The sequence below is a fragment of the Oryzias latipes genome, chromosome 4 (genome assembly GCF_053564925.1).
Source record: "Oryzias latipes strain Hd-rR chromosome 4, Olatipes_Hd-rR_3.1".
In the NCBI taxonomy this organism is placed as follows: domain Eukaryota; kingdom Metazoa; phylum Chordata; class Actinopteri; order Beloniformes; family Adrianichthyidae; genus Oryzias; species Oryzias latipes.
This window is the reverse complement of record NC_136240.1, coordinates 20,222,965-20,245,888: the sequence shown is the minus strand read 5'-3', so window position 1 is coordinate 20,245,888 and position 22,924 is coordinate 20,222,965. Positions and strand designations below refer to the sequence as shown.

The following is a 22,924-nucleotide window of genomic DNA, read 5'->3' as shown; positions in this document are numbered from 1 at the left end:
GGGCCTGTTGCACTAAAGTAGGATAAGGGATTAAGCCAGGATATGTTGGTGATCCTGGCTCAATTGATCCCCAATCCGGTTGCACTAAAGATGGATAGGGGGCAGGAGGATATGTTATGGTATAAATTACCATGGAGATTTATTCTGTGGAGCTAGCCTGCTCCAGACCAGGCTAAATTCCAGGATCTATTTAATCTCATCCCTAACGTCAGTCAGCAGTCGCCACAAATGGAAACCAATAGTTATTTCACTGCTCACTATACATTGTTATCACATATAACTAGACCCACTGTCATTATTTAAACGTTTGTGATCATTAATTTCAATCATTTTGGATAAATAATAAGTTTTGGATGATGTTGCTATCATTAGATAATTTACAGTTTCCCATAGACTATAAGGCTATATGTAAAATGATAGAATATTAGGGCCACAGAGGGGAAAAAAAGACAAGTCATAATATTGTAACCAGTTGTTTTAAAGGAGGACAGTTGTTAAAATGACAGATGTGGGGCATTTCGTGAAATTGTACCCCAGTATGGTTTAATAAACGAAGACATGCTGATGTGCCAGAATACGAAGTATCACATTGTCATAACTATCAAAACTGTAAAAAGAATATGTTGCTTTTCTGCAGAAAGAACCAGCCTCATAAATTTATGACTTTATCCTTTTTCCTCAGTGGGGCCCTAGTACTCTGTCATACAAAATAATACACATTCCATTAAAATATGAAAACACAATGTGTAACATTATGTTCCTTTATTGAATAAGGACAAAACAAAGCCGGTAAACTACACTCAAAAAACGTTCACTTTGAATGAACATAAAAAAATTATGGAAATGATTTCCACATGATTAGATAGCGTTACTTGAACAAAAATGAATCATATTGGTCCTACTTAATGTACTTAGGTTCAAACTAATAAATTTAAGTTGATTCAATCTAAATACTGCAGTTGGACCCAACTTTAAATTAATATTGTTGCTCACTCTCAAAAGATAAAAGTTGATCCAACTTAATTGAATCACTCCAATTGGTCACACCTTATTAAATTAAGTTTCTTCAACTTAAATTTGTATGACTACCTAACACAATTTATGTTGATATAATTTAATTTTTTGCTTTATTTGTATTTATACATCTGACAATGATAAGGTTTTCCAAAGTTTCAAACAATGGGTCTTTTAATTTTCACATCAAAGACATGAAATGCGCAGTAACGTCCCACGTGACAAGACAGGAGTTCAAATTATGCGAATTCTGTTTGAAGTTATATGAATAGTTTACTGCACAAGGGGTTTGGTCATCATCCTCTCCCACACTCTAACTCATGGTGCAGAAAAGAAATAAAACATATCAGTTTAAATCACTAGTTAAAACAGAGTAAAACAGCTAGACAATAAAACCCATGGACAAAAACTCACACTTAGACCCCAATCTGCCCAGATAGACAAAGAAAATGGAATCCCACAATTCCTTGCGATTACTAATGTATCCAATTTAACGGTATCATGTTGGATCAACATGATTGAAATTAGTAACTTTTAAATGGATTATTTTTATGTACGATCGACATGATTCATTCACGTAAGATTAACAAACATAACATTTTCTGGTTGAAATGACAAGTTACATTTTCATAAAATTAATTGGCTGGTAATTTAATTTAAAAAAATCTTGAGTGTGCTTTATCACTGTGGCGGTGTTGCCTTTCTTCTTAATTATATCTTTCACCTCCTCGTATGCCTCCATGAGGATTTGTGCTTCCGACGGGGAAAGGTACGCGGCTCTAGTTGCCATGGTAAATTAGTTTATCTGTGATCTTCGGCGGGGTCTGTTTGAGTGAGCCGTGAGCGCGCACCTATCCAGGATTGGTTACACCTGGCTTGATGAATCCGTGTCTGCTCATCCTGGCTTGGTCTTTGTGCAACCAATTAAGCCTGGACGCACATGTTTTAGATTCATTGAGCTCAGCTCAGTCATTTATCCTGGATGTCTTAATTCTACTTTTGTGCAACAGGCCCCAGGACAGAACAGATTTCTCAGAGTTAGACAGAGCTTAAAGCGGTGTCAGACTGTGGATCACGGGCGACTTTCAATTCCAGCAGTCTCTGCTCTAGGGTGACGACGGAGCTCTAAACGCTGGTTTCTTTAAATGGTTTGATTATTTTTATCAGCAGTATCGCTTAACACGCCGCCATCATTTGGAGACTGATTTGAAGACATTGGTGCCACATCGGCTCAGAAATCCACATAACCATGTAGCAAGGTGCTCCTGTACAAAACAGACGTAGTCGGATGGGTGATGCTTCTTCTTCTACCATTTTAAAAAGGACAGGTTGAAAACAACATTCACCGCTATATACCGCCACCTAGTGGAAAGAAATGTGACCCGTCAAAGTTTATGTTTTAGTTTTCAAAATGGGCCATATAAAAAAACCTGTGGGTGATGCTAAAAGAGAAACAGTGATTGAAGAGGTTTATCTTGGGTGTTGAAAACGATTATAGACCAAAGTCTAAATACAAACCCATTATTCAAATAGCAGTAAACAGAGCTTTAAAATAAACAAATAAATAATAAATCTACCGCAGTAAAAGCAATAAAGTGGTTTTGAAGTTTTATGACAAAACATATTGTATTAAAAAAGGGTAGCAATTATAGATTCAAATACATCAGCTCTTTGAGATATAATTAGGTTTGATCATTTTTTTAATCCATGAATATTGCTGTCTTCTTAGTTTTTTGTTGTAATTCTTTTTTTGTCTTCTTGGAAGTATTTATGTCTTACTAAGATGTCTAAAAACTAAACCATACAATGTTGGTTTTGTTTATTTGTAACAATTCATTTTAACAACGACTTTTTTCGTTTCATAATTTGTGGTTGCTGAAAAGATTTATTATAGCTATTGGCTTATTTTGAATGATCCAATTCACTGATCTGAAATTGACCCAGGAAACCTGTAGCCAAAAATTCAACCAATGTGACTCAGGGATAAACACCGGGGTACGGAACAGTGCAGGTGAAGTTTTTTGGATTCTTTGGATTTCTACCAAGTTAATTAAGTGTAAATTAAATATGTGTACAAACAAACGAAATTAAAAACGAATTAATGAAAAATGCATTCACATTTTTGTTTCATAAAGCTCAATGTTGTTTTTCCACATAAACATAACACAAACGGAACATTATTAGACCATTCTATCACACTGTGTGGTCACGTCTTTGCAACCTTCAAAGTGTTTCCACATATTGGGCTGTAATGATGGCTTGATCTTTTTTTCTTTTGCTGTCATCGCATACGTGTTGTCCACTGTAATTCACTTAGTCATTTTAAGTTATAGTGCCTCAATCCAAATGGTATTTTCCAATATCAATTATGATTGATTTATCTCAGTTTGAAAAATGTAATGGCATAAGTCAACTAAATTAACAACTTTCTTCAGACAAATATGATAGGAATATAAATCAATTAAGTCTGTTTATTGTTACACCCATTTGTGTTTAAGTTTTCAACATCTCTGAAATTCATGTCCAACTTTTTTTTTTCCTCTGAGGGTGTAGGTATTTTTTGTGTCCACTTGGTGTCGCTGTCCCACCTTCAGTAAGGGCGACGCGCCCTTACTGAAGGCAGACAGACCTGACCATTTGGCTTGCAGCTTGCAGGTGTAAAAGAATGGATGACTGGCTTTCGAGCCGGCATCCTCTTTGCTGATTGGACAGGAAGGTGTGGGAGAAAAAGAGGCTGAGCGGAGGCGCCAGCAGCAGTTTATCCTCCCTCAGTCCCCGCTGACTCTGCCGGTTCTGCTGAAACTGAGATGTGACTGCTCACCGGTGGAAGGCAGACCATCATTCCGTGGGATTTTTTTCTTTCTTTTCTTTTCTTTTCCTCGCAGCCCGATGATGGGGAAGGACAGGCGGGGAGTCATGCCGGGTTGTGCTTGGGTTGTGATTCTTGTCTGTGTGATTCCCTCTGTGTGCGCAGTGGAAGGTAGGTGGACATCTGTTCTAATGTGTGATCAAAGTGTGTATGGAGGTTTGCAAGCTTCACCTAAGTTTGTTTAACTTTGAGTGCATAAACTTTAAGTTAGGTGACACATATGGAGCATTATTAAACTTCTGATTTACACCCATTTTCTTTCACTTCTTATGGACTGTCAAATGCTGGGATCATGTCTTGTCCTTGTCTTGTGGACTTTTCTATATAACAGTGTTTATGTGCTGTCAAACATGTGTTTCCCCTTCCACTCTGTTATCACCGGGTCTGCTGAAGCAGCCAAGCGAATAATAATTATAGCTCACAGGTGCTCCATGGCTCCATGCTCCCCCTCCCCAACATCACCTCTTGCTCCACCTGCTGTTTCCCCAGAAGCCGGCTCTTTTATTATTTTTTTCCATCACCTTCTGCCTCTTTTGTTGCACGCCTCTATATGATCCCCCGCTACTTTCAAAGCCCCCACTGCTCCTGCAAACCCCTCATCCCTGTTGCTGCGCTGTTCCCCACCAAGCGTGTTATTGTTGCCTCTCTTCCAAGCATCCTCTTTGTTTTAGCTCTCTTCTCAGGTGCTCCTGAGTACCCCCCCCCCCCCCCCCCCCGCCTGTTGGGTTGCCACTTTAAACATGTCCGATTGCCTCTGCACCTTCCTCCTATCACACAAAACTGCTCCCCTTCTTGCAATTGCACCACAAGCAGGGATTTCAACCCCCTTCCCCCATATCACCTTTACCCCCCCCCCCTTCCTTGTATCTCTCTTCTGCAGCTGCTCAGCCTTTACACACCTTCTCAAGACTGACCTCTTGTTTCTTCCTACTTTTTACCCCGAGCAAACATCTTCTTTCCCAGCTTTCAGACAAGTACCCCTCCTTTGATTCTTTTGCAGACTCTCTTGCTTTGCCAGCTGCACCCCCACCCCCCCACACACACCAACTCACTGCTGCTGTTGCTTGTGGAAGCACTAGATTAGTCTGCTGCTGCGTTTTAATGGTGCGTGTAATGACGGGCCCCGTGCAGAGACTCGCCCATTATGAAACATGTAAATTTGTTGAAGGGACAGCTCTGCGTTGATTAAACAGAATGCCGTTTGAGTCTACGTGTTTGTGTGGATGTTTTTGGACAGACAGAGAACTGGGTGGTTTAGCCAGAAAAAAGGGAGTGGGTGTGGAGGAGGGAGTAAGGGAGGTGGGGTATTACAGGAAAAGTGTGGGTGGTAGGTAGCTTTGTGGTTGCAGTGTTTTATTTTCATGGTAAGTAGGCGCCTAATGAACTGATACATAAGCTGATCAGGGTCTCTAAACAGACTCTGGACGACACGTTCATGGAACAGTTTTTACTGTTCCCAGATCCGGACCACATTTACTTGGCTCATACAGTACTAGTACTAGTACTACTAGTACTATTTAACTCTAAAACTCTTTCAAAATATAGTCTTATCTTTATTAATGGAAAGGACTGAGCTACTTTTAGTGTGAAAAAAATATAAAATTACTGATATTCATTTTTGAAATCAGGGGGTCTGTTTTTGTTTTAAAGTTATCAAAGTCCTTTTTAAGATTGATTCTGGCAGGGTTAGCAACCCCGTTAGCATTTTTGGTACTACCCCAGGGTGACTGCTTCAAAGCTTCCTGGTAGACCTTTTTCTGTACACCTTGGTTTTTTCAGATTCATATTAACTTCATATATTGTGGGGTGCCTCAGGGCTCACTTTTAGGTCCCATTTAGTTTTCTCTTTACATGCTGCAGTTGAGATACGCCATTGGTGGGTTTAAAGGTGTCTCATTTTATTTGAATGCAGATGAAATTTAGCTGTATATTTTTTCAACGTTGATGGTGCTGAAAGTCTAATTGTGCTGTACAACTGTTTGTCAGCAGGCAACAAATGTTTGACCAAACATCTGAAGCTACAGACAAACTTGACATTTGGCATGCTTTCAAGAATGCGCTAAATACGTGTTTCTTGAACGTATGTTTAGCCTATGGTGTTCACCCCGGCCAAGCAGGGAGGGGGTTCTTTTATTACAGTTTACTAGCACATGTCCAGCACCTACAGTTGGAAGAGGCTTGGTGCAAAATGCCAAAGCGGTGCAAATCTCGCGACTCTTGCTTCCGGCTTTTTCTTTCGCAGCTCATTTTTGATATATATAAACTAATTATTGACATTTCTCCTACATGATCAATTTGTAAACAATTGGCGCTTTTGTCAATTAAAGGAGACACCATCTATTTTTTACTATCGAATCAGAGTCCCTGATTGGTTTAAGTTCAACCTGGTTTAACTTGTTTAATGCGCACGTGTTTTCTATATAGAGCTTGAAACATAAGAACTTGTGTTTTGTTGAGTACTTATCAACAAAAATAGACATTATTAGTGCTTACTTTCACTTATATATCTAGCTTCATCTGATCTGAGCAAAACCTAAAATCAAATCAGTGTGTCCATCTTTTCATCCAGTGCTTTTACCGTTGATGCCACTCACATTATATGACAAATATTAGCATTGAGGAAAGCCTTCAGCATTGGTTCCTCACCTCCTGGATCAACTTTGTGTTGGTCTGTGGGGATTTATGGCAACAGCATCACTGAGAGGTTATCCAGAAAGAAAGCAAAACATTTGTCATCAAATTCAGCAGCTTGAACTCCCGGTTACATGAGTCCTATCTGGCACTGATAAGCTTATACAAATATTTTTTAATCTGATAAATGACAAGTTCTGCACATACCATACACATACTTTCATTGTGTAATACTTGACCCAAATGTTTCATCCTGCTGAACAACCGTGGCCAAATTTGAATGTAAACTAAGTTTACAATTTAGAATCAAATTCGAATAGGTTTTATTATCATTTTATTTATATTTTTAGTGGATCAACGAGAGGATAATTTGATTATTTGAGCTTAAATATATGTATGTACATTGAAAACTTGATGACTGACAACTGATTTTGACATAGCTTTGATTACATTGATCTTTTCTTAAATGTTGGTGTTTTGTGGCTCTAGTTTGCTTATGTTTGTTAGTTTTTAATGTATATTTCTCTGAATTATGTATTGTTTATTATGTATTGTTTACAGTATTTAACCATAAACCTCTCAAGTCTTTGTTAACTTGGCAAATGCATGAAATTTGTCCTTATATAAAATAGAAATTTTAAGTAAGCTTTATTTACTGAATGCTTTTGGGGAGAACTTTGTATTTTTCACTGGTCTTCTTTAAATTCTTTCAGGATTTTACCTTATTAAAGAGTCCAATTATACCAGCTTTTAACATTATTCATTTAAAAGTCAATGCAAAGCCTTATTCAATGGATATTAGTTGGTATTAAAGCTCCATGTTTCCCAAAGAAGCCCCGGGAGAGTGCCAGAGTCATCTGTATCAAATGCAAAGTCAGCAGTAGATTCCAGCACTGAAATCTGCTGATTTGTGTCAGAGCGGAGTGTCGAAGGATCAGGGAGTTAAACTGTTGTCATGCAAGACCTTACATTGGATGCTATATTTAGACTGACCAGTGACAGTACATACACCCCAAGACTCATTTAAGCTCCTTCACATAAACTAATCCAGGCATTCTTCTCCTAAGCCTGAACACAAGTGTTATTGTGTGACATGCTGTTAGTTATAGATCTAGGTTGAGATGTTGGTATGACAAGCTGTAATTTGTGATTGCATCCACTGTGTGCTAGTGGTTTCATGAGCACTGAAATGATCTCTTGGGCAGGGGAATCACACCCTTAATTCGAATGGATATGCATAAAACATATGGCCTGCAGCACTGCTAGCACTCGTCCACACATGCTGTGTCCTGCTTCAAAGATGCAACTTTTTACATTTATCTGCTGATAGGTTGTTATAGTGACACGTGCACATTTGAATTGGTGCCATATTTTTTATTAGATGCAGGACATTACGTGGCAATTATAGATCAGTCTGTGTTGTATTAAACGCTTCTCTTAACGCTTGCAGGATATTAGATTTTAGAATTGGTTTTATCGGTTCAGGATGATGTGGAAAAGGATATATACTTTGTGTATGCAGAGGTCTGTGTGGGTTTTATAATGTGAAAAGGTTTGAATTTTCACAACCAAACCAAGTTAGTTTTAGATCATTAAAATGGTTTAGGTAACTTTTCAGCTACTGAGATTTAGTAGTAGTAGTAGTAGTAGTAAGAAAGTAGTAAGAAACTGCTAAACTGAAGAGTTAATTCTGACATCAAAACCTTGTGGTTCCTTTGGTAAGAAATAAGGACGCAGAACACTTGGCAGTGTTAAACTTGAGCTGGTAAAAGTTGAAAGTTATTTGGTAAACTGCATCTTAATATTCATTTCTGGTCTGGAATTGATTCAGACTAATATGCTATTTGATATACAGGAGTGTCTGCCAAATAGCCAATACAGTCTTAATCTGTTAAATATCTTATTGACAAATGATCTACATATAAAATGTCTGTGGCAGATTTCCACATTAACACGATAGCACTTAGAGAGGCCATGCCATGCTTTAAAAGACAATCTAATCCTGACCACTAATATCTTTATGTCTTTCTCTTTTTAACAGTTTTGGCCCCTGTTATGTCAAGTATCTGCTGATCTTACCTCTATCCATATTGACCATTTTATTAACCGGTACTCTGCATTAGTGGATTCCATTGTTTTCTCAGCACACAGAAAACAGGCCAATGGGAAAGGTTTTGTAAACAGAGAAATCATAAAGGGCTGTAGGTTACAGCTGTATCCTCGTATACAGACCACTAGAATGTAGTTTATCTTTGGTGTTCAGTAAATGAAGAACTTTATTAATAAAAGCAAACTTAGGCCTCAAACCTGTACCTGTTTGATACACACTGTCTCAAACACACTTTTGGACAGTTTAATCCCACCTTAACTGAAAAAAAGCAGCTTCATGGGTTTTTGGGTGTGTATCTGTGTTGTAGAGAGGAAAAAAGAGCATTCACATTCGCATTTCTGAATGAAACACGGCTGGGCAATTACAAAAAAATGCATAGATTATCTTGAGGTGCAGCAAATATTATCTCACACTACAGAAAGGAACAAATGTGATTCGGACATTTTAACATTAAGGAAGATGACAACAAATTGGCAAGATAACAAGAAAGAGTTGATTACAATTTGTTTTGCTTCAGACACAGTTCAATATTATTTCAAAATATCGACTCATGCTCAGCTTAAAATATTCTTCTTACCTTGCTGTTTTCCATATTTTACATCATACATATACCTCCTTACAGTTTTCTTTTTTGCTCTTTTAATTAAACTTTCTAAACATGCCACACATCGAACAATAAAGCAGATATATGGCAGCAGAAGGGTGCAACAAGTTCTGCTGTTATTTTCTTTGAGCTAGAAGTTAAAATAAGCATTCACTTTTATGATGACTGACTTAATTTGTTACATTGAAGATCAAAGTAACAAGTTTTGTAAGGTTGTGTTTTTGCTTCAGTTTTCAGATGTTAGTGGTCGGAATTTGATGTAAACAATATGAAAGATTGGCAGACTGTTTAAAAAATGTTATAGTAAATACTCCAAATACTACCAAAGTTTACCATAAAATGTCTTGAGATAAATCTTTCTTCTGTTATGGAAACCTGACCAGAGACACAACTGCAACACACTAAAGCAAATGCAATAGAAAACTCTTGAACTTTTGAATTTACACCAAGGAATTGACATTTTGAAGCTGTGGTGAGTTTTGCAGATTGTCCTACAGGAATGGAAGGAAATGTTTTAAAAACCTTGAAGAGGAGCCAATGTTATTTGTAGGAGTTGCTCACTTGTCTGACTGGAGACATAAGGAGACACAGAGACGTCTCTCACTAGATAGCCTTGTAAATGAGCCAGAGCTATCTGCTGAAACTTAGTGAAGGCTACAAGAGGAGGGTACAAAATTCACAGTAATATTTCCTGAAGAAAGAAATTCTGATAAAATGCAAAAGAACTGTGTTCATGCAAGTTTTTTGGGTGCTGTAGTCGCTAAAAGTACTGGTGGAAACACAGTCTGTGTTTCGTACTTATAAAAAAACAAAAAGAAACTTGAGCGCATTTGAATATGTACCAATGCCTTTTAAAGATGTCAACAATTTCTAAATTCAAAGCTGTTTCAAGGGGACCATTTAGCATAAAAACTACTTTCGTTGCAGTTTTAATTACAAGTGTTTGTTTTGAGATTGACATGGCTGACATATTTCAAAAAGCATCAGTTCAATCTATCTTCATGAAAGCTCACTGCAGTGTGCATCATCAAAACGTCTTCACACAAACTCTACTAGTTATTTGCATAACAAACCAGCCTAAATACATTATATTTCTCTGATTTGAAACTATAATTGAGACTATTAGAGAACAGAGAGCTGGTGGGCATAAAGAAATAAAAAGAATCCTTTGTTTTTACTTAAATTCCCTCTTTTCCTTTCACGGGGATCCATTATACTGTCACTTCATCTAATTTGCAGCTTCAAAGAGTCGCATCAATGCCGGGCTGAGCCAGACAGACAGCAATGGCGTGCTTCTGGAGTTGCGCTGTTTTCCATATCGATTCCCTTTTTCACTTTGTGAGTCAAGTGTTGGCATTCATTACCTTTGTTTTGCACAAAGACTGAATCATTTTATCATTATCCTGAGGTAGAATTAACCAATAAAAAAATACTCGCAGTTAATTAGGCCTAACGAAAAGTGTCAGAACGCACACTTTTATTGTGTTTTAAGGTGCTAAGATTGCCGAGAGAGAAAAATGACAAAAATGTTTTTAACGTTTAATCCAATAACAATCAGTTTAAAAAAAGTCTCTGTTTGGAAAACTATTTGGAATCAACCATAAAGCAATATATGGGCAAGATACTCTTTTTTTCTTATTCATTGTTCTTTCTTCTTTAGTTCATGTTTGCAATAAAGTCAACAGTGTATATTTTTTACTTTGGCTGGACTAGCAGGTCTTTTATATCCTTTTTGCACAGTGCATGTTGCGCAGTGCAGCTTTGTATTATAGCCCAGCATATGATTGAACATAATGGCCCATTATTTATTTGCTGCTTTTGAGTAGGCCTTCTGCCATGTTCTTCAAGGTCCTGCTGTGGACATATGGCTTCACAGATAGTCATGCTGGAAATTGTGGACTGCTGTTACAGTCGTAGTGGGGAGAAGGGGAGAGGGCAATGCTTACTTTGTTTTACCTTGAAAAGGTTGTGGGCCTTTTCAAACATTTTATAAAAAGAGATATGGCGTTTTTTGTTGTTGCACATCCCCGTTTTGAGCGGATGTTGATGTTTTCATGATTATTGTTGTACAATTACAGAAAAAGTGAGGAGAGAAAAAAAATATTATCTTGTTATGAGAATGTTACGTACATTTGTTGATGCCATAGGGGAAAAAAACTGCAATGTTTTCTTTCCAGATTCCCACATTTTGACAGATAAGATGTTGGTAAGGCCAAAGAGCTGCTGAAATCTTGCTGACATACTTTGATTTAAAAAGCTGTGTCACAAGGCCAAGGTTTCTACCAACAGGACAGTCTCTGATCCCTGTTTGAAGTATATTCTATGTTTGTTTATAAGCATTTTGCTCTTGCTCATTTTCATTCGCACTCGTTTTTGCGGTTTCTGTTGAGTTAGTTTTGTGTTATTAGTCCCAGTGGAGCGCTGGAACACTAGTCGCCTCTGCTCTGCTCAGAGAAAAAAAAGGACCATTTGATCATGATGTCTGGGAAAATGTCACACAAGCTCAGGACATGTTTGAATCATGATTTCACATGATTTTTGTTTTATTATTTTCAAGCTTCTATTCAAGAGATATTTATAATTTGTAAAAATATTGCATGCCAGAATCGGTGGGGTGTACAGTTTTACATGTTTAAAATTTCCTTATTTTTCATTTTGTTTAAATGCAGATTTATAAACAGCATTTGAAGCAGACTATTGGACCCATTAGTCGTTGTAAAGATATGTCTAAGAAGGTATTTGTCTTTAAAACGTCCATTTGTATGCTTTTTTGCCCAGATTGAGTGAGGACTACTTTGTTTTTCTTTTGTTTGGTTTGCTCTGGATTTGAGAAACTATGGCCATTTGTCTTCTTCTTTGCCAGAATTTCTACTGTTGCTCAATGCCTCTCATATTTTTACTCAAGGTTGATGTTTTTTTTTCATTTTAACATTTATCTTTCCACTAAACTTGGAAAATATCACAGCATTTTTCTAGTTTTCTCTTTCAGCTGTGTTACATATGCCCCTGCGCAAATATAAATGAGGTATTGTATCTCGTTGTTGTTCCAGATTTGATTACAGCTCATAGCTTTTAATGTTTTTCACAGCTAAAAAGTCTCTCTTTGCTCCACCACAGGATAAGTCGCATTTGCTTAAGACATGCACCAAATTCCAATTTTATCTTTCATGCATTCGTACCTAAATACTTCTCAACACCCTTTGAACTCCTGAGCAACCAGCACATAAATATGAGGCTTACATGAATCATGGCTTTGCTTGGTGTATGTGTAAGTGAGGAGATTAGCACAAAACTTTAATACAACTCACAAACTTTGAGGTGGTTGTTTCTTGGCTACAATAAGGGTAGGGTAGTTGCCTAACCTCATGATATGCTGTGTTGAAAAAATGACCTAACCCAGAATTAAGTCTATTATGGACCATGAAAGTAGAAAAGAAACACTTGAGTAGCTGGTGAATATTTAGTATTCTAGAATTCCTTTTATGCTTTTTATAAAACTGTTTACTTGTTTTTTTATTATAGGAACAGCTGCTGTTCTCAGTTTGTGTGAGTCTACCGAAAAATCTGTTTCTAATCTTTTGCTTCCCTGAAGTTTGGTCTATATTAGGATAGAGCCTCACGCAGGCTTTGTGTAATGCTTCAAAAAAAGTTACAACCAAAGCTTAAGCTTTTTCTTTCTTTCGTTTCAAGAGCAACAAAGATGAAGAGGATCAGCTTCATGGCAGATGGATAGAAAACTTCCCTCCCTCTGCTGAGTTGGACGAATAAAGAGAATGCATTTTTGAAGCAGTTGGATTTTGCTGTGCAGTTCAGTATTGTTGCAGGTGTCAGCATTCATTGCATGGTGCAGTTGGAGCCAGCAAATTTAGACCTTGTTTCCCAACATTTTGGAGCAGCTCCAATTAAAATTAGTGTTTGTTGAAATTGTAAAAATAGGGTTGTGGTCTTATAAAAAGAGCCAAGTTTGAGCCCAGTAAGTACTTTGTTGGTAGAAATAATTTGGTCATCTCTTGGTTGTCTGTTTAGATTGTATACGATTTGTAACCAAGACAGAAAATGTCACTGACCGACACACTGAGAGACACCTGAGCCGGGGGTGTCTGTGTCCCTGTAGGGTGGGTTCTGGTCCTTGCCCCCGCGTGCTGGGCCTCGCCAAATTCCCAACAGTGCCCGAGCCTGGTCGGGCCACGTTTGCAACAACCTTCGTGGGCCCCCTTCTCCCCGGGGTTCCCCTTCCTGGGCGGGGGCGGCTGGCCCCTGTCTTGCTCCTTTCTGGACCAACCGTGGGCCTGGTGGGTGGCTGCCTGGAGCGCGGAGCAGGTCTCCCTTGGGGGGTCCTGGCTCGTACCTGGGGTTGGGGCCCGGCGTTGGGCCCTCCTGGCGCTGCGGGGGGCTGCTCTCCTGGTTGGGCTGGGGCGGCACTCTCTTTCCCCCCATGCCTCCCTGCTCTCTGGCTCTGGGGGCCTCGCGGCGGTCCTGCTGGCCCTGGCCTGGGTGGCGGATTCGATCGCCCGGGGGGCAGTTGTTCTCTACCTGCTGCCGTGTGGCGTTGGGGGGTTCTGGCTGCCGCGGCTGCTGCGGCGGGGGTCTTGGTGTGGGGGTGGCTGGTCACTCTCCCTCCTTCTTTTCACATTTCACCATCCATTTTAGAAGAACATGAACACTCACTTGAGCACAGGTGTTAGCTCACCTTTCCACTAATAGTTTGCGTGATTGAACGAAATATTTCACACTAGTTAGCTTGAAGTCACAAGTGTGCATGTGTGAACACTATCTGTATTGCGTACATGTTGACTTGTGGACATTTTTGCAGCTAAAAGGTGTGTTTATAACATTCGAGTGTGTGTGGACAGGCCCAGCTCCTTTGAGATTTGTTATTACATCTGAACCTTACCGTAATGATAAACACCCAGCAGCTTGTTGCTCTAAGCCACTTTCTTGTTTTACACACCCCCCCCCCCCCCTCCTATGATCCCCCCCTCTCTAACATCTTTCTCTCTTCTCCCCTCCTTTCCTTTTCCGTCCGGTCCAACACAAGGATTTTTAAATATGATTAAAATGAATAAAGTTTGACCTCGATTACAAAAGGGGTTTATTCAGACATACCTCTGGTTTGTCAGAAGATTCATAACCCCTGTTGTTAAAGTAAAATATGTCCAACTCAAGAGGCCTTCAGCTCTCATCTGTCTCGCCAGCTGTTGGACAGGACAAGTAAAAAAAAAAAAAATTAAAAAAAGAAAAAATGTCACTGATTTGAATGAAAGGATTTATGGATTTAGCTCCACACCTGTCAGGTGACTCCAGGGCACCAAGCTTTTATATGCTAGCCAGTGTTGAAAAACATTTTGGTTACTCATGCAATGTTCCTTTTAAGATGATTCTGTTGGAAATCCTCTAAATCACAAGAGTGAAAGCGGAGAAAAATGTATGTAATACTAATGCCAAGATTCTTAACCCACAATTTATTTGAGGATTTACTTTTCTTTAGTTATAGAGACTTTTCTAACAGAGTATCGATTTCCTGACTTACAGTACATTTCTTTAGCTTTGGCCACATAGCACGCTCAGATCTCTCCGGAAATAGTTTGTTGGTTGAAACGCCACAATTTGATGGAAAAAAAACATCTGCAAGGTGCAGGAAGTAGGTCAGACGAGCGATAGATAGAAGCAGGGCTTTTGCTGAGGTGAGGACAAGGCATGAAGGCAACGGTTGCACTTTAGTCCGCAGGGTCCGCATTGGAGAAGATGAGGGAGCTCCAGTGTGACAGCTGGTCAAACTGTGTGCGTCTGTGTGAATGCATTCAAGTAAAGCAATTCAGTTGACTAGACAGCAGCACTTGACTTCAACGACCCCCGTGAGCACACACAGTGGCACGCACTTCACACTTAGATAAACGTCATCTTCTAGGCGCAGACGATGAGTGCAGCTGTGATCAAAGTGACATGAGTATGAGCACCGGTTGGAGGCTGGAAATGAAGATAAATGTTATATTTTTGCTGATTTTATTTCTTAGTTCTTGCTGTTCCTTTAATTTGAATAAGCTCAGTTTAAGATGTTGTGAAATCTTCCATCCCTAAACCATTCATGACAACATGTTTTTTTAGGATTTCTTTAAAGAAAGAAGGAAATATTTTTAATCTTTTGTAACTTTTAAGGATACGGTCTTATCACTAATCTTTTAGGAACCCTTAACCTGAGCTTACTGACTGATGCTAAACATATGCTAAGGTATCACCCAAACACATTATTGGAGAAAAGAAATTGATATGTTAATTTTTAGATAAAAAAAAACTGATATAGTTTTTTCTGAGAAACCATAATAAAATTTATAGTATCAGCAGGTTTACATTGATTATGTAAGAACCTTACTTCTGTTGCATATCAGTGCAAACCAAAGAGCTACAGTAACACAACAATAAGTTGTGTGACTATTTCAAAAAAATGTTTTGTTTACAAAATGCATCGAAATGTTTCTGAGTATTTCTTTATTCAAATAATTGTGAATCAGGAGCAGTTGGAAAAATGCTGTTTGAAAAAGCTTAGCCATGACGTAAAAGAAACAATCGGCTCCCTGCTCCGCTCCATTCTGATGCATCCAATTGCAGACAAATAGATCCATGTACTTCTTCATTTTCTTCATCTGAGCAGGCATCTGACTAAAAACTGTACAGCTGGAAAACTCAAATATTGCTTGCTATTTCTGTTGCACTGCTAATATTAGGTTGGGGGTGTGAGGGGCTGTAAGTAAGTGGGAGAGAGTGTAAACAGATAGCTCTCAGTTATAGGTGAAGGGAGGAAGGGGTTTCTTAGTGCCAGCGGTTCCGCCCATAACTCAGAGGCGAATTTCTAATGAACTTCTGCCGCTCTGCAGAAACTGTGTCCTAGAAAACAACACAGTTTTTTTTTTTTTTTTTTGGCTAAAAATGGCATATTCATAATTAAAAGACCACTGGAAACGCTTTTGCAATGGATCAGAAGTTGGGTGGTACTTCAAAGAGGATCGAAGTTGACAACATTTTGGTAACTACTTGCTTATATGGATGCATAAAAGGCTGTTTAAGTATCTGTGCACGTAGTCGCAGATGCTTTCTCAGCTAGTATAAGGTGGTGCTCCGAACAGATCCACTTGCTGATAGATTAGGACCATTAGGGCAGAAACAAGAGAGACCTGGTGGTTATCTGTTACCACCACTTGTTCAGTTTGCCTTACTTGAGCCTTCTGTGGAGAAACAAAGACCCGTGCATGTGTTAAATGTTGTGTGTTTATAGAATAAAAATTAGATTGGCGGAAAGCCTATCAGAGCAGCGGGAGGAACTATCTAAAATCATGCTTGGTGTTGAATTATGCTCTGTATTGTGTCTTTGAGTCACTTAACTCCAGGTTACGGTTTCCAATCATCACAAGCACTTCATTTTTATTTTGTCTTTGTCAGATTGTTTGCTTCTTTTTCCCTTATTCAGGTTTCCAATTTTTGTTTTGTCATGGACGAGTCTATTAATGAAAACTTTTGAGTTTTCAATGTAAGTCGTGCTGAGACACTCGGTGACTTTTTTCATTTCCAGAATGCGCATTCAACCTATGATATTTATAGGTCTATTTATTTTTATTACATTGCTGCTTGATGTTTATCTTGTAAAAGGTCTTCCTAAACTGAGATATTGGTGACACAAGTCTTGGGAGAATCCCTTAAAAACACTCCACAAGCAGCATATTTTTATGTTAGCTCTGTCACAGTCTTAAAGGTTAATTTTTGTTTATTGGAAAGTGAAGAAGAATATTTCATTTACTGTTGGTGATAGAGCTTTGTCAGATTTGATATAAAACTGTTTTATCACCACTGTTGGAAGTAAATCATTACAAAAGTAATTTGTCTATAACTCAAGCAAACATTTACATTAAGTTTAAATAACATAATGTGGTTATCTTAAAAATCCAAATTCAGTTAATCAAATTTACAATTTCTGACAACTAGTCTGGAACACATTTCTACTTATTTTATTTTATACATAGACAGTGAAACAACATGAAATGTTCTTCTGTAATTGTAACTGTTAAAGTACATTAAACTCACAACCTGAGACAATAATTTGGATGTAGTTCTTATATCTTCAGCTGACAAAAACCATCTTTTATTCTGTGCTTGAAAATGTTGGCTCTGATTGGCATGTCATGCATTGCAATTCTAAGAAAATGATATGTGAAGTTAAGGATCAATTTTAGTGAAAATGGACAAGTAATCTGTAATGTGTAACAGTTTGTAAGTCACTTTGCACAACACTGTTTCTCCCTGCTTGAAAGGAGCACAATAAAGTTAACGATAATCATTTACAAGAGCTTGAAGCTTGACTCTCACACGGGAAAATATATGAAAAGATATGAAGGGTTCCACAATTGGTAGACAAAATAAAAAATAGAACAAGTTTGAGCTAGATAACTGTTTAGAAGACAAGGTTAGCATCCACCATTTCCAGCTAAAATGTAAGATAAATTTGTCTCTTTGTTTCACAATAACAACCTCGGATGTTTGACACTGATATTCCCTCTAAAATAATCAACCAGTCTCTTTTTCCGGTCTGCAGCCAATCAACATGCTGTCAACCCAATTCATTTATACAGGTCTTTGCTTCATTTCTCCCCTTCAGATTTTATGATGTTTGCAGCCCATTGAATTGCAAAACAGTAGCTGTCGAATCACCTGCTCTTCATAATCACTTGAAATAGATTTTTAAATGTTTATTCAACACAGTACATAAACTTGGAAGCAACAAGCTCCACTGCAATTTGTTTTTTGTATATATTATGCTTTAAATTGCCATCATTTATCTATGCAAAATGACCACATGTATTCATCTAAATATAAATAATTTTTGCTTACAAACAGACCTGCTGGATCTACAGAGCTTAGTTAACTTTGCAACTATGAAGAAAAAGTAATTCAAATGGAGCTTTTTCCTCTCTGCTTCAACAGTAAATGCCAAATTTTCCATTTGTTATGAACAACTCCTTGGTTTAGCGAAGTGACATGGAAATTACTTATTTTTTTCTCACACGTTATATGTTAATGTGCTGTTTTAGACTAAAATGTCATTTAAATTCAGCGTACAAGACCTGGAACAATCCAGTGTCTACATTTATAAAGGAGAGTTAGGTTACATTAAAAAATGATCCTGATCTCTCATTTAAAGGAAAGAACAGGTGCAGAAAATCTCACTGATATTAATTTAAAAGAACGTCGAGGAAATGTCAATTTAAAATTAGTTTTCTTTCTTTTGTCATTTTGGCAAGATGGCGAACGAGTCCAAATTATTTGCCACAAAAGTAAAGGAGGTAAAAAAACAAAGGTGAACAAAAAGGATGAAAAACATAAAACATAAAGGAAGTGGTTGGGTGCAAACTTTGGATATTAGATCCTTTTGTTTGTCTAGATATGCCAGAAAGGTCGGTCAGATCTTCTCAAAGTGTGTTCTTTTTCTTCTGCTTCTTACTAAACTGAAAACCTTTTTTTTGTTTTGTTTTTAATCGATGTTGATTTTAACACAACATGTTAAGAACATGTTCATTGTGTTGTTATATCAAACAAAATAATGTGAAGGTCATTTTTTTTCTTGATTGGTTGACAGCTCAAAATAACCCTGGGTTCTACTGGCATAAATTGACTCTGTGAAAATGAAGAAATGTTTTAACTAACGAGTGAAGCATTTTCAAATTTGATTGGCTGACGTGAAGCGGCCTGCAGATTGGTTGGTGACGGGGGAAGGTGGTAAATGGGTGATCAACTAAGACTGTGTCTGAGGTTGTAACTTCACTTAGTATCATTAGATCTGTGTGTGTGTGGAAGCCTTGTTAGAGTGTATGTGTTGTGTTCTTTCAAAGAAAGAAAAAAGTTTTGCAAGTATTACAAACTTTTTAGAGCTATATTTTTTATACATACTCAAGTATTATAAAGATATCAACAAGGACAAATTGGGATTGAAAGCACACAACAACTTACAGATGTGTTTTTGATATTTGCAGTTGTGTTTGTTTTTGCATACCTAAAAGTACATCCTTGTAAAATGGCATAATGTGCAATAAAGTTGAGTTTAAAAAAAAGCTCAAAACAACTCTGCACTCTTTTTTCTTTTTTTTTTTAGTTTTACAAACTTTCTTTTTTTTACCCATGTGAATATTTTACAACTGCAAAATACTTTTGAAGAGAAAAGAATTAATACTATCAAGGTATTTTGCAACATAATGTGCCAAAATGTACTGCCTAGTGAGAGCAGAATTCTTGTGGTCACGGATCAGGGTCTTTTAACAAGATAATGACCCACAACGCAAACGGCTGAAAAGAACGTTAAGAGTAAAACAAAAACAAAGCAAAACACTGAATGACCTTCTGGGCCCATATCTTAGTGAACATCAGTCTGAAGAGCTGAGATGTAATCTGGATAATTTCAAAAAGTTGTGCAATAGCAACCTTTTTGTGGAAGCCTCCTCATTTAATTTTTAACAGTATTTTCTTTAAACAGCAGTTCAAGGAACATCTAATATTCATTACACTTTTATTAATTACCCAAATCTCCTGTCCCGTTAAAGGATGCTGAAAGAGTTAAAATCTTAGATTTCTCCAGAGGAGATCTGACTCTGCTTTCTTTGTCTGTGCACCAATCACACCACATGCATCGATGAAGTCTGAGGCACACTTTGGTGGGGTGCTTACCACACTGACAATGAAAGTCATCAAGCATTTCTGCCCGGAAACTAAAGGTTTTGACCTCAGGCAAGTGAGTGAAACCTTTTCCAGGGTCCCTCCTACATAACTGAATTGATGCACAACAAGTAGTGGTGGCAACAAACCTCACATTACTGAGGTGTGAACGCAAAGTCTTTTCCAGTTGCCTTCAATACTTAGCTTATTATTATGGTCTGTATTTGATTCAGGATTCAGTAGAAATAAACGTTCCTTTAGGACAGGTTGTTAAATCTAGCAAAATGAATGAAGACCTTCACAAAAAAAGTTAATCATGAGCTTGTCCACCTTTACATCTGGTGCAAATGTGTCTTTTCTTACTCTAAAACACAGTTCTTGGACATCTTGACTGTTTTAAAATGGATGTGGTTGCTCAGAAAGGCAGATGGTTATAAAGCTTACCAGATGAATATGAAAAGAGTAACCCTGCTGTGAGCTGGATCAACCCACTTGGGCTTGCAACAGACCAAGACTTTCTAGGTATTTCTACAAGTCTACACTCAAAAAACGTTCACTTTGAATGAACATAAAAAAATTATGGAAAGGATTTCCACATGATTAGATTGTGTTACTTGAACAAAAATGAATCATGTTGGTCCTGCTTAATTTATTTAGGTTGGCTCAACTTAATGTATTTAGGTTCAAACTAATAAATTTAAGTTGATTCAATTTAAATAGAGCAGTTGCACCCAACTTTAAATTGATATTGTTGCTCACTCTAAAAAGAAAGAAGTTGATCCAATTTAATTGAATCACTTCAATTGGTCACCTAAGTAAATTAAGTTTATTTAACTTGAATTTCTATTTATTTCTTTAATTTTATTTATTCATCTGTAATTGATATGTTGTTCCAAAGTTACAACCAATGGGTCTTTTAATTTTCACATCAAAGACATGAATTACCCAGCAAAGTCCATCACAAGACAGGAGCTCAATTACCACGAACTCTGTGTTAAGTATTGGAACATTAACAGTTTGCCACACAAGGTGGTTGGTCATCATCCTCTACCAAACTTTAACTCATGGTGCAAAAAAAAAATAAACATAACAGTTTAAATCACTAGTTAAAACAGAGTAAAACAGCTAGACAATAAAACCCATGGTCAAAAACTCACACTTAGACCCCAATCTGCCCAGATAGACAAAGAAAATGGTATCCCACAATTCCTTGCGATTACTAATGCATCCAATTTAATGGTATCATGTTGGATCAACGTGATTGAAATTAGTAACTTTTAGATGGATTATTTTTATGTACAATCGACATGATTCATTCACGTAAGATTTACAAACATAAAATTTTCTTGTTGAAATCACAAGTTACTTTTTCGTTAACTTAATTGGCTGGTAATTTCCTTTTTTTGAGTGTAGTGTCCTCCAGATGAAAAAATGAAGTCAGATACACTATAAACTCTAATTTAGACTTTTAAAAAAAATCAAACATATCGACAAGATTTAGCAGCTGGGTGGCTCAGTTGGCTGGGTGTAGGATTGGCGCGTGGGAAACCAAATTTTGTTTCCCAGGGGTACAATGAGCTTAATGAACTAAGTGTGGGTCCTTTGGCAAGACCCTTCATGCTACTAACGATGTAGCCACAAGGTGCCCCAAGTCTCCCTGTGCTGGTCCCCAGCCCAGATAAAATACATGGTTGTCTCAGGAAAGACATCCAGCATAAAAAATCTCTGCCAAACCACCTGTGCAACTTACTGAAACCTGATTGGCTAATGGGATGTGCCAGAAAGGGAACAAACAAACTTAACAGCAAGATATGATGCTCAAAAACAAGATTATGTTTCCTTTGACATCAACAAATATACTATATCAGCGCAGTCCCCCTTATCCTAGTGACATATTCTTCCATGAAAGTGTAACCTTTAATTTATCATCGCTGCATTGAACGTACGCTCACGTCATCCACAAAATTACCCTTCCTATCAAAGCGCAGAACATCTCTTTAACAAATGATGTCTTCCATGGCACCCACTTCCCCTCTTCTTCAACACCCAGCATGTCACATAGACGCCCCTGTGTTAGTCACAAAGGCACAAAGGATTCTGCCACAGTAACAGACTGGATGCTGCATACAGCACGTGTGTCTGAAACACAAGCACATTTCTTCATGTGGTCGTGGCAGTTTCATCATTCCCTCCAGATGAACAGAGACAGACAGGCCTCACTGGGGCTCAGTTCTAAAAAGACTGCAGCACTTTCTTCTTTCTTTGTCATGTCTCTCCTCTTATCTCAAAGACAATAACTTTTTTGTTTATTTTACAGTGACTAGCATTCCCTGTTGTCTCAAGCTTGTTTTTTTTCTTGTTGTATTTATAGTGACAAGCCTCGGTTGTGACAGGCCATGACATTTTGGTGAAGCACATTACATTTAAAGGCCCTGTTTTACTTTATCGTATTGAATTATTCAGCATAATCTGTCATAGTGACAAGTCGTCAAAAAGCTGCAATTCTCAATGTTTTCTCGCCGTAACACAATTGGCAGAGGAAACGTTGAAGTTACAGAAACGTGGCGGCTGCAGAAACAGAGGTTTAATGGCTTTCTTTTCAGTTCTGCAAAGATGAGATCTACGCTTTCTTTAAGATAGTGATAACGTGTTAGCTCTTGCCACATTGACAAGCCTCTTTTCATCAGGGGAAATCTGCACATTTTCTAGGTCAACGTTTCAGAGGACGATGCAATAAAGGAATGAAAATAGGAGTGAAATTAGAGGATGAGAATGATCTACAAAAAGAGGAGAAAGACATGAGGACTTGATTCTTAAAGTGTGAGACTGATGTATTGTGTTTGCTTTGAGTGAGATTTGTGTCCAATAAGAAGCTGTTGCACATGTGTGTTGGTCTCTTGTTCTTCATGCAGTGCTACGTTTCCCTCTATGACATTATGACAAAGCAGCTGTCTTAAAAGCAGACATTTTTTTCATTGTGAGGCTTATGTTGAATCGCAAAAAT

The 22,924-nt window shown here is 37.8% G+C and overlaps 1 protein-coding gene across 2 annotated transcripts in view; it reads left to right on the top strand.

Moving 5' to 3' along the window:
* The first annotated feature begins 3,639 nt into the window (after positions 1–3,639).
* LOC101169846 (ephrin type-B receptor 1) overlaps positions 3,640–22,924 on the top strand; it is a 92,341-nt gene continuing 73,056 nt past the window's right edge. Inside the window, exon 1 of one of the 2 annotated variants that reach the window (XM_011474166.4) lies at positions 3,640–3,994. In XM_011474166.4, the coding sequence (XP_011472468.1) occupies positions 3,904–3,994 (91 nt within the window). In that variant the 5' untranslated portion in view covers positions 3,640–3,903. The remainder of the gene's footprint in view (positions 3,995–22,924) is intronic. The other variant, XM_078946034.1, reaches the window with a different exon arrangement.